Below are 12,286 nucleotides of genomic sequence, written 5' to 3' on the forward strand. Positions count from 1 at the left end.
ACACAACCAACCAATTAGATTCAGGAAATAAAACATGCATAAATGTTATTTAGTCAGATATAATTTTTTTTAGGAAGTGATATTGGACACAACCTATTAGATCAAGATAACAAAGCATGCATAAATATTGCGATCAATATATATTTGAGTACAATTCTATAATATAAAAGTATATGTATAAAAATATATATCATATGAATATATATCACATATTCTATAGTACAAATTTTTATACATATACTATTAATATATATTTGAGTACAATTCTATAGTATAAAATTATTTTGATCCCGTATATTTGTAAAAAAATTGTATTTTCTAAAATACTTATTCAAATCCTCACGGGTCATTATTATGATAATACCTATTTATTTTTAAAAATTTATATATATATTTAAATAAATTTTATATCATATTAGATAAATTTATTCGTACGGATCCATATGTATGCTGAATCATTACTATAATTAAATAACTATTTTTGAGATGATTATTCTTGATATTTTTTTAATTCAAACTTTATCATTTATTTTTAATACACGTAAAGATGTATTAGATGTATTAAAAAAGAGACACAAATATTCAGATTTTTTTATCGAATGATTTATGATACGAATGAACTTATTCGTGCGTGTACGGATCTACTACTAAACACAAATTTTAAATATATCAAAATTCGTCATAACATGATTTAAAGTGTATCAGAAATGGATAAATATAATTTATATTTTCTAATTCAATTCCAACTTTTAACCTTAGTTCTTGTTAGTATTTAGTCACTCAATCTCGTTTTTATTACTAGTATTTCATTAGCAGTAGACTAATTTTTTCGAACAATGTCTTAAATTTTTATTGCTTTGTAATTCAAGTTTATGTATTTTTTTTGAGATTAATTATTATACATTGTTGATTTATCATTTGTAAATAAAAGTCAAACTTATTTCAACGTCTAAGATTAACGGACGGTTACACAGTACTTAGTACTTAGTAAATAATGCTCTGTATTTCACATGTTATATTCTCAAGTTATCTTTCTCATAAATGTTTGTATTGGTAAATTTGAATTCAATACATTCATATTTTAATTTTATTTGAAGAGTGTTAAGAATATTCTCTAAGACAATCTCTTCAAATTTTTCAAAATTCCATCGAATGCTAGGTCTCAAAATTAGTGAAACTTATTTAAATTTCAAGTAAACAAAAAGAGTGTTGAAAATAATGTATAAAAAACCGTGTTAATAGAACCTTTCATTCTCTATTTGTTGTTACCTATATATTTATCAATAAAAATACAAACTACTTGTATCAATATTGGAATTTTTTTTTTAAATATCCAGAAATTTTAAAATTTTTTCAAAATTAACCATTTTTTCAAAAATATTACACAAATGGCCATTTTTGGCCAAAATTCCTACATAGGCGCCACCCTAGTTGGCGCCTACCCTTAATGGGTAGGGCAAGTCGCCACTAGGAGTGGCGCCTACACCCATTTCATTTTTTTTTATATGTTATATTTTTTTTTTAATTTTTTTAATTTATAAATTTATATTTTTTATTAATTATATTATTTTATATTAACACATATATATATAAATAAATTATTTACAAGATATATATATATATATATATATTATATATATATATATATATATATTAATTTATATATATATTAATTTATATATATATATATATATATATATATTATATATATATATATATATTAAATTAATTTATAAGTAATTAATATTATTTGTAAATTTTTGGAAAAAAAATTAATTAATATACGTGTAAATAAATATTTATACACATTAATTAATATATATATTATATATATATATATATATATATATATATATATATATTTATATATATATATATTATATATATATATATGATAGACAATATCTTTAAAGATAAAGATAAAGATATAAAGATAATAAAACAGAAAATATTTTTATTATAATAATAGACAAGACAAATATTACAAAGATATGATTAATCACATATGATGCGGTCTCTGGTACGATCCGCACGGGGGAGGTTTAATTACTCGCCTAGACGGTTCACGTGGTGGTGGTGCTTCCCTATTACCACCCCTTGCCCTAACGCGTCCCCTTGCCGTTTGCCGTTGTGGTTGGGTCGAAGTCCCTTCAGTGCTGTAGGAAAGACGGGTCCCCTCTGCGCCCTCAAAGCTTTGTCTTGGTGGGACAAACTGACTACTGCTGGGTGCGCCCTCGAATTGTGGTTTTTGGTAGTTTAGGGTTGAATCGGGTTTGCCAAAGTACAATGTTTGTTGTGGTGTGTAGTAGTCCTGTTGGTAGTCCTCTTGTATACCCGTGTCGGGGCTAGGTGGAGGACTGGAAGAGCTCGGGACATTGTCGTGATGGAAGTGTTGGGATTGGTGGAAGTGGGGGGATTGATATTGTGGTAGGTGTTGGGACTGTTGATGGTGGTGGGAATGTTGAGTTTGTTGTTGGTAGTCTTCATGGTATTGGGGTTGAGTTTGTGGTATGTATTGTTGATTTGGTTGGGGGGTGGACATGTGTTGTGGTGGTTGTTGTTGGTAATATGGTGGTGGTGGTTGTTGTTGGTAATAAGGTGGTGGTGGTTGTTGTTGGTAAAATGGTGGTGGTGGTTGTTGTTGGTAATAAGGTGGTGGTTGTTGTTGTTGGGAATACTGTGGTGGTTGTTGTTGTTGGAAATATGGCTGTTGCATCCGGGGATCGTCCAAATAGAACGGGTCAGACACAATCATTTCTGGATTTGTATTTGCTCTATACCAATCCACATATTCCCTTGTCGGCTTCATTTCGTTGGGCGCCACCGGAAATTGTAGAACATAGTGGGCACGGTCTTTCCACATTTTACGAAACTCCTTAGCAAATTCCTTCCAATTTTGGGCATACCACTGGTGGCTGACTTTTTTTAGATGCCAAGGTTCCATAGACATTGGGGGGCCTGGGATTTCTTGATGCATTCCGAATTGAAGCTTGACACGGTCACTTTGGTGCATCTCCACAGTGGTGAACCGCATTATGGCCGTTTTTGCTGTCCAAACAGCTGCATCTTCGGGGTTGGGTTGATGTTCCAATCCCAAATATGGCCTCCAAATAAACTGCAAAGAAAAAAGTAAATATGTTATTTATCGAGAATGCATGATATTAATAAATCAGTTAGAAGCTGAGTGATTTAGTGGTAATACATCTTGTGCTCGGAGACGATCCAAGAGTTGACGATAAAATATAATTTTATTTTTGGGGGTAAGACTGTAATCCAGTCCGGTTGTAATGAACCTAAACAAAAAAAGATAAATAATATTATTTAAAAATATTTATAAAATAAATATACAAAATGAAATAACATCATAAATTTACCTAGTTGCGTAGGGGAAGGAGTAGACATTAGGATTTTCTGGGGCTAGCCTCGGCAATCTCCACCACCCCTATGTTTGGAGCAAAAAAGCACATCCAGAAAATGTACAATGCTCATTTTGTGCATTTTTACACAAAGAGCTATATAGGAATGCTAATACTGCAGAACCCCAACTATATGTGCTTATTCTATCATTGTCCCCGAGCAAACTCAAGTACATAAAGTTTATGCTATTTCCCGTCCCTTCGGGAAATAGCAAGTTCCCAAACAATAGCATAATGTAAACCCGGGTTTTTATGACTTTTTCTTGTTCGGAGGATTCCTCAGTCAAAGTTATGGAGTCGTGGTACAATTGTAGGCTAGATAATTTAATACCCTGACCCCTTGCTTTGGCAGACCCCTCACCCTCGACCAGATCTACCCCCAACATTTGAACACATATTTGGTTAGGCTGTTGAACATTTCCGGTCACAGGCTTACCATCTATTCTAAGACCCAAAAGCATGTACACGTCCTCTAATGTGACGGTACATTCACCAGTTGGTAGGTGAAAAGTGTGTGTCTCAGGTCTCCAACGTTCACACAGAGCCAAAATGAATTTGACATCAATTGTGGCATTTACGACATGCATAACATGACCGAAACCCGCACGCTCTATGTAAGGTACGCACCATGGGTCTGGATAAGGCATTGGGTGTGAACGTTGACGAAATTTCTTGGGATCCTTTAAAAACAAACAATATAAACAATCATTAGATTGGACTTTTAAAAAACTAATTACAAACATACGAAAGAGGCAATGTTCAAGAAAAACTTACGAATGAGGCAATGTTTGCCCTAGTGCCTCTGTGTTCTTGGCCCATGGTAAGAAGAGACATGACTGCAATGTAGAACGAAACTTGGTGGATGAGAAGTTTCACCGGAGTTCTCTGAATAAAAGTGTTAGTGGTTGATGAAAACTTGCAAGAATGACCCTCTATTTATACTTGTTTTCAAGTAGACTGAATATGCAAAAATGTGACAAGTGTAAGGCATGCGTGGTAGTGTTGGCATGCATTGGTGCAGACTAGGTGGGAGTTGTCTTGTCTTGGGGAAGACTTGGTGGAATCTGATGATGCAAAAATGTGACAAGTGTAAGGCATGCGTGAGAATCCTGCAGAATAGGTGCAGGCTAGGTGGTAGTGTTGGCATGCATTGGTGCAGACTAGGTGGGAGTTGTCTTGTCTTGGGGAAGACTTGGTGGAATCTGATGATGCAAAAATGTGACAAGTGTAAGGCATGCGTGAGAATCCTGCAGAATAGGTGCAGGCTAGGTGGTAGTGTTGGCATGCATTGGTGCAGACTAGGTGGGAGTTGTCTTGTCTTGGGGAAGACTTGGTGGAATCTGATGATGCAAAGGTGTGACACGTGGAAGGCATGCGTGGGAATCTTGCAGAATAGGTGCAGGCTAGGTGGTAGTGTTGGCATGCATTGGTGCAGACTAGGTGGGAGTTGTCTTGTCTTGGGGAAGACTTGGTGGAATCTGATGATGCAAAGGTGTGACAAGTGTAAGGCATGCGTGAGAATCCTGCAGAATAGGTGCAGGCTAGGTGGTAGTGTTGGCATGCATTGGTGCAGACTAGGTGGGAGTTGTCTTGTCTTGGGGAAGACTTGGTGGAATCTGATGATGCAAAGGTGTGACACGTGGAAGGCATGCGTGGGAATCCTGCAGAATAGGTGCAGGCTAGGTGGTAGTGTTGGCATGCATTGGTGCAGACTAGGTGGGAGTTGTCTTGTCTTGGGGAAGACTTGGTGGAATCTGATGATGCAAAGGTGTGACACGTGTAAGGCATGCGTGAGAATATTATTTAAAATAAATAATCAGGTTGTTTAAAATAATCAGGTTGGCAAATTCTGATGCAGGGAGGTGGATTGATAATATCGACAGAGCGAAGTGGACTAGATCATACGACGATGGGGTGAGGTGGGGCCACATGACAACAAATCTTGTGGAATCAATGAACGGCGTCTTTAAGGGCATACGTAACCTCCCGGTAACCGCATTGGTGAGTGCGACCTATTTTCGGATGGCAACGTTGTTCGTAACAAGAGGCAGGCGCTGGCATGAAGTGTTGCAGACGAGTCAGGTATATAGTGATGCCTGCATGAAGTTTATGAGGCAGGAATCTGCCAAAGCCAGCAGCCATCGGGTTACGGAATTCGACCGCCATGGCCAAACTTTTAGTGTCAAGGAAACAATTGACCACAACCAAGGGCTGCCCAGACAAGAGTATAGGGTCCTAATACCAGACCGTTGGTGCGACTGTGGTCAATTTCAGGCCTATCGTATGCCTTGTTCCCATGTCATTGCAGCGTGTTCACACAGCCACTTCGATGCATTATCGCTAGTGTCTCCCATCTACAAAGTTGCAACATTGCTCAATGTATACGACAATCCCTTTCCGGTGGTAGCATTGGAGGCGTATTGGCCAGAGTATGACGGGGAAATTGTTTGGCACAACGAATCGATGCGGCGGAATAAAAGTGGTCGCCCAAATAGCAGGCGCATTAGAACTGAAATGGACGTCACAGAGAAAATGCAGAGGAAGTGTAGCATATGTAGACAACTAGGGCATAATAAGAACAAATGTCCATATCGTGGATCTACTTCCACAACTTAGTTTTCATATTCATAAATCTGTGTACCAATGTTATTTATCATTAAAGTTTACTTTTTATTCCAAATAGAAGATGACACTTGAACAACAAACACAAACATCTAACATTACAACACCAATTACCTGAGAAACAAAAACAAACACTGGAACAAAAACAAGTACTAAAACAAGAACAAGTACTAGAACAATAACAAATACAACAACAACATGACAGACAACCATTAAAATCTAAGAAATTACAACAGTTAACACTATATCATCTGATCCATGCATCATTTGGATGCAATCAATGTCGCTTTCAACTTCAACCCACCAACGTATTGTTTCTCCAGTTTCAAATGAGAACCTTGTTCTAAGCCTCTGAATCCTTCTAATGACTTCACCAGGTTGGTAATCTCCCTCTAACCAAGACATCAAGGACCTTTTTAGTTGGTCCAACGAACGGATGTTCCAAAATTTCATCTCCATTGGGGGTTTCAAAGGCGAAAAAATAACATGCCCATCCCTTTTTAAAATTACTTGTTCAGGATCCGGGCGCCTTGATGATGTTCGCTGCCATGACGACGGTCTTGGAGATGCCATGAACTCAACTTGATAGAGAAAGTGATAAGAAATAGTGGTGAAGAAAATGCAAGGAAATAACACTTTATTTATAGGAAAAGATCTGGGTTGTACACCAATCTACTTACCCCTAATTAGTGTCGCACTTGATTAATTAGGGTTTCAATTAGGTCATAACTAACAAACTCTGATTATAACCGATCAATAAACCCTAATTATAATTGATAAATTAACCTTAACACGATTAACCCTAATTCTCCCAACAATTTATAAATAATAATATTTACTTATAAATAAATTATTATATATATAAATTTATATAATATATATATATATATATATATATATATATATATATATATATATATATATATATATAATATATATATATAATATATATATATATATATATATATTATATATATATATATATCTTGTAAATAAATATTTATATATATTAATTTACATGTGTATAATATTAATTGTTTATAATTAAATTAATATATATATATAAATTAATATATATATATATCTTATAAATAATTTTATTTATATATTTGTGTTAATATAAATTAATATAATTTATAAAAAAATATTTTTATCAAATATCAAATATTTAAAAAAAAATAAAAAAATATAACATATAAAAAAAAAAAAATAGAATGGGTGTAGGCGTCACTCCTAGTGGCGACTTGCCCTACCCATTAAGGGTAGGCGCCAACTAGGGTGGCGCCTATGTAGTAATTTAGGGCAAAATTTGCCCATTTGTGTAATATTTTTGAAAAAATGATTAATTTTGAAATTTTTTTAAAATTTCTGGATATTTAAAAAAAAATTCTCAATATTGCTCTTCACTTTAAAATTATTTTTATTCGTAAAATATTAAAATAGTAAAAAAATTAATATCTACCAGAAATAAAACATACATACAAACTTCTAATATTGCCCTTTACTTTTAAAATATTTTTATTTATAAAAGATTAAAATAATAAAAAGTTAATATTTTAAAAATTTAATGGACATGCACCGTCAATGTAAATAAATTTTACACGATTTTTCAATAGAAAACTACCAATCTGAAAATCGTTTAAGTTATTTTAAATTATCAATATACTATGGCGGGATACAAATCATTCATTGGATAACGATGTAAAATTATTTTACACAGTACATCTCATATTTTCTCATCTTTTAATTAATTCACTCTACTTTCAATTATTTTCTTATTATTTTTTAAAAAAATATTATAATATACAAGTAGATAAAATAATTATATAAAAATATTTGTTATATTAGTAATAAAATAATATTAAAAATTATTTTTCATTTCACGAATCACTTTTATGTATATTAATTAATATTATTAAAAACATATGAAGAAGTAAAAAAAATACTGACGAGAGTACAAACAAATATTTTACAATTTTTATAGTTATTTTTTGTTTTTCAAATCTATCAACAATGTAAATGAAGAAAAAAAAATAAAAAAGTAAAATAAAAGATCACGCATAAATACAAACAAGTTTTAACAAAATAAAATTTAAATATAAATAAATTTACCTTTTTTTTTTTTTTTTTAAGTTTGTTATTGTTTTCACTTGTAAAATGAAGATATTTTTTTAATTTCTTTTAAAAGAATATTATAATATACAAGTAGACAAAATAATTGAATATAATTACTTTTTAAATTATCAATAAAATAGAATATTTTTATACTGTTATGTATATTAAAAAATATTTTTCATTTTACGAGTTACTTTTATGCATATTAACTAATGTTACTAAAAATATTAATTAAAATTAATTTTTAAATTTTAATAAAATAAAAAAATTATCAAATTGAATAATATTTAATAATTGTGTAAACAACTAATTTTTTATTTTACGAAATAAAATATCTATTTTATTTTAATTAAAACTTACTTTTACTAAAATATATAATTTTGTTTTTAAATGTAAAAAATCTTCATTTTTTTCCTTACTTTATTTAACGCTTTTTATTGTATGATATTTAATATAATTTAACTTATATTATTACTATTATTTATTTTAAAATTAAATATTTTATTAAAAATTTACATGAATATTTAAATAAAATACATTTATATTATATTAAATAAATTCCTCGATATTTTTGGTCGTCTTTCTAAATAAAATAATAATGTATGTCAAAAGGAGCTATCTATCTTTCATGAGTGACACAGCATAAACATATTCTATTTATGGAAAACCAATCCTTGAATTCTTTCTTCCAAAGCTCTATTGAAGAGAGTGATCGACCTCACCTACCAACACCAATCTTTCATGAGTAGTCTTCATATATTGCATGGTAATACTATATAGGGAGAGAGTGGAGGATGTGAAATATGAATAGAATGAGCAAATATGGGAGTGGGTCAAGAAGGTGAACATATAGAGATCTTATTTCGATAACAATTAGTGATGGGACAACACATTCTCATAAGTCATCTCTCTCCCTCCTCAATGCTTGCATGTTGCAACTGCCTACGTAAGACAAACATTTGATACCAACATGCATGTGTCGTGTGTGTGTGAACCAACCTTGATCTTTGTCTTGTGTTGATCAGAAACTTTGCTATTTCCATGTTACACTTTTTTATACAATTAAAGTCTAGCTTGCTATTTTAATGTTTCTTTACGTAAAGTTAATCAAATCGTATCTTATCAGTTTTTGTGTTTATTTTCTCCAATTAATTCATTTCAACTGTTTTTGTGTGTTGTTCGATAACGATAAGAATCAATTCAGTTTTCTACTACTCCTACCACTACTCACGAGCTGGCTAAGAAGTGACCAATTGACTGATGCATGGTAGAAAACTTTGATTGAAAGGGAAACAGAGAGAGAGAGTAGGCACAGTACTATCTATATATGGAGGATCTGTAAACGATGATGCTATTGGGCTATGACCTATATATGCTAAGTTGCTACACACACTTTGCCATTTTTGCAAGGGAGCTTCTACAATTTGCTCATCAATATTCGAATCATAACTAGGTTTTTTTGTCGTATTATAGCATCAATATCATTTTTGGTTTCAAAATATACTCTATTCTTTTCTAAATATAATATTTTTTTAATATTATATATATATATATATATATATATATATATATATATATATATATATATATATATATATATATATATATATATATATTGATTTTCTAGGAGATGAAGTCAAAATGGAATTTAACTTAGTCATATTTATTCATAAATTTTAAGAGAATCTATAATTTATCCTTTCTAAGTATTTTTTAAATTAAATATAAATCATCTCTAAGTTATCGGCTCACAACGAGGTATGACGAATATAAAAATGACAATTTGACTCATTCCCACTGGACACCCGCAAAATTATCAACAACGAGTAAGATAAAAATTCACAAAAATGGATACGGACACAAACTTAGGTAATTACCCACAAAAATAAGTGGGTATAAGTGCGGGTATGAGCGCATTGATATCCACTCTATCTCATACCCGCACAATATATATTTATGCATTTTAATTTATATTTATATATTTAAATTTATATTATTATATAAAAATGTATGTCTATTAATTTAATTCATTGTGTATCAAAAATAAGTATTTTTTTATTTCAACAAATTTTTTTTTGAAAGCTTTTTAATAATTTAAAAAACTTTAAATGATATGATATGATTATTTATAATTGATCTATTTATTTTTAATAGGAATGTGGGTAACGGGTATGGATATGGATACTTACATACCATATGGATCGGGTACGAGTGCTAACTTTGGCGTCCAAGAGGGTATGGACTCGGGTACGAGAATTTTTTCAAATCGCAGGTATGGGGATGAGTACTATAGTACCATGCCCATTGTCATCCCTAAGCGAGGGTGAATTCTACATTTCTCACGTCTAAGCACAACTCTTCGATAAATCATCATGGAATGCCTCAATGTCCAACATGAATGATTGATTGAATCAGAAACATGTCACAAACAAGTTAGATATTCTTACTCCACCCTCATCAATCCTTGCATTGGAATCAAATTTTAAAATATAAATAGTAATTCTCTATGAATCCATAATCCGCCCCAAACCGATAACATATATCATCCTAACAAACACTAACATACATTATAAATACTAAAGTAAAATACATAAAAAAAAACAATCAAATGTTAAAGTATCTCTTTAAACCTTAAGTGATGAAGACAAATAAAATATATTTCGAGATTTCAAAAACCAAAAAGACGTAAAAGCATCTAGAAGGTCCACAAAAGGCGTAGGAACTTCAGGGAGGCGGTCCAACGGAGGTGGCCAACGACGATAGAAGGTTGCCTTTGGAAATTGGAAATCAGTGGCGGCCTTCGACATGCGAGTGGCAAGTGAAGGTTTGGGTCGATCCATGACAGTTCGAGTTTCCGGTCATCTTGTGTGGTGTTTCGTCTAGGAACCATAAATAGTTGAAGTAAATGGTAAGGAATCCTGAACCGGTGGTGCAAATCTCTAATGTGCATGGGTAAACCTGCAAGGTTAACACTCTAACGTCCAAGTCAGTTCAAGATTCAAGATGATTGTAGTGAAAAGTGGAGATCAGAAGCATGTACGTTGCTTTCCACGTGAAAGAACTTTTATACCTTGGGTCATGTGGAGTGAATTTGAGCTAATATGGGCCTTTCGCCGACCTAGAACAATTGCCCCCCAAGGCTTGTCAGACGCTTAGGGATCCGGGAAAATCTTTAGCGGTCGTGTTCAACCTCTAAGATTGTCGTCCAATTCGAACTAGAAGTGAAATGTTTGGATTCAATTAAAAAGGTAGTGGGGAACAAGCGCATCAAATACATTTATATCAATGAAACATTTTGCTGCTTCTTTTTGACATGTGGGCTAAAGTGACTAGTTAAGGCATGACGTTGCTTATAGTGCACTCGAGTTTTTTTTTGCATTTGCAAGGGAAAACCCAACTGTTTATTTTGTAACTTCTTTTTACAATTGATCTGGTTCATTCAATTATATTCTCCTATATATAGGAGCGGTTAAGCACCAAAGAAACCTTTCATAATCCTTGACATTCAGTTTCATTCATAAGTGTTTCTTATCAACAAGTGCCTTCTTCTATTCCTTCGTGAAAGAACCTATTAGAGTGGTTGTAGTTCTTAGCTCAAAGCTTCTGCCTTTCTTAATTCCTTTTGTTTCCTCATCCCTGACTTCCCATGTACCCTTCTTAACTCATGTTTTTACCTTCAACATTTTTTTTCTTTGGTTAAGATAAGTGACAGTCTTATTTGCGTAGCTAGTGATTCTGAGAGTAATGTTTCTTCCATTATGGGAATGAGGGAATTTCCCTATTCACATTCCCCATTTGTTCATGATTACATGGGCCACAGAGTCGTGTCCCTGACTGAAGTTAGCTGAAATATGCCCACCAAACGTATCACACGCTCGAAGGTACAACAAAACCGCCATCAAACTTTATTTATCCCATAAGAGAGGAAATGGAAAATATCGATAAAATCCAAGGGGAGGCAAAGAAACGGGTAAGGGAATCGATTATGCAAGGGAAAGTTATTAGCATCCCTCACATCCATGGTACTCCGTGAAAATCATTTTGAATGCTCTTGCTTGGATGGATGTTATAATCTTCATGTACCTGCGAAAAAGAAAGGGTTAGGAAAAGAGTGCTCGAGGAGGATTGTGACC

General features: G+C 32.5%; 1 protein-coding gene across 1 annotated transcript; it reads right to left on the bottom strand.

Moving 5' to 3' along the window:
- Window positions 1–1,265: 1,265 nt before the first annotated feature.
- LOC127136222 (protein MAIN-LIKE 2-like) lies at window positions 1,266–10,993 on the bottom strand. Its single transcript, XM_051062811.1, has 5 exons — window positions 10,830–10,993; window positions 10,720–10,729; window positions 4,191–4,301; window positions 3,642–4,096; window positions 1,266–1,269 (listed from the first exon to the last, which is right to left on the bottom strand). Exons 1-5 carry the CDS (start codon window positions 10,991–10,993, stop codon window positions 1,266–1,268), a joined length of 744 nt encoding a protein of 247 aa, XP_050918768.1.
- Window positions 10,994–12,286: the final 1,293 nt, after the last annotated feature.

Source organism: Lathyrus oleraceus, chromosome 4 (assembly GCF_024323335.1).
Source record: "Lathyrus oleraceus cultivar Zhongwan6 chromosome 4, CAAS_Psat_ZW6_1.0, whole genome shotgun sequence".
NCBI lineage: Eukaryota > Viridiplantae > Streptophyta > Magnoliopsida > Fabales > Fabaceae > Lathyrus > Lathyrus oleraceus.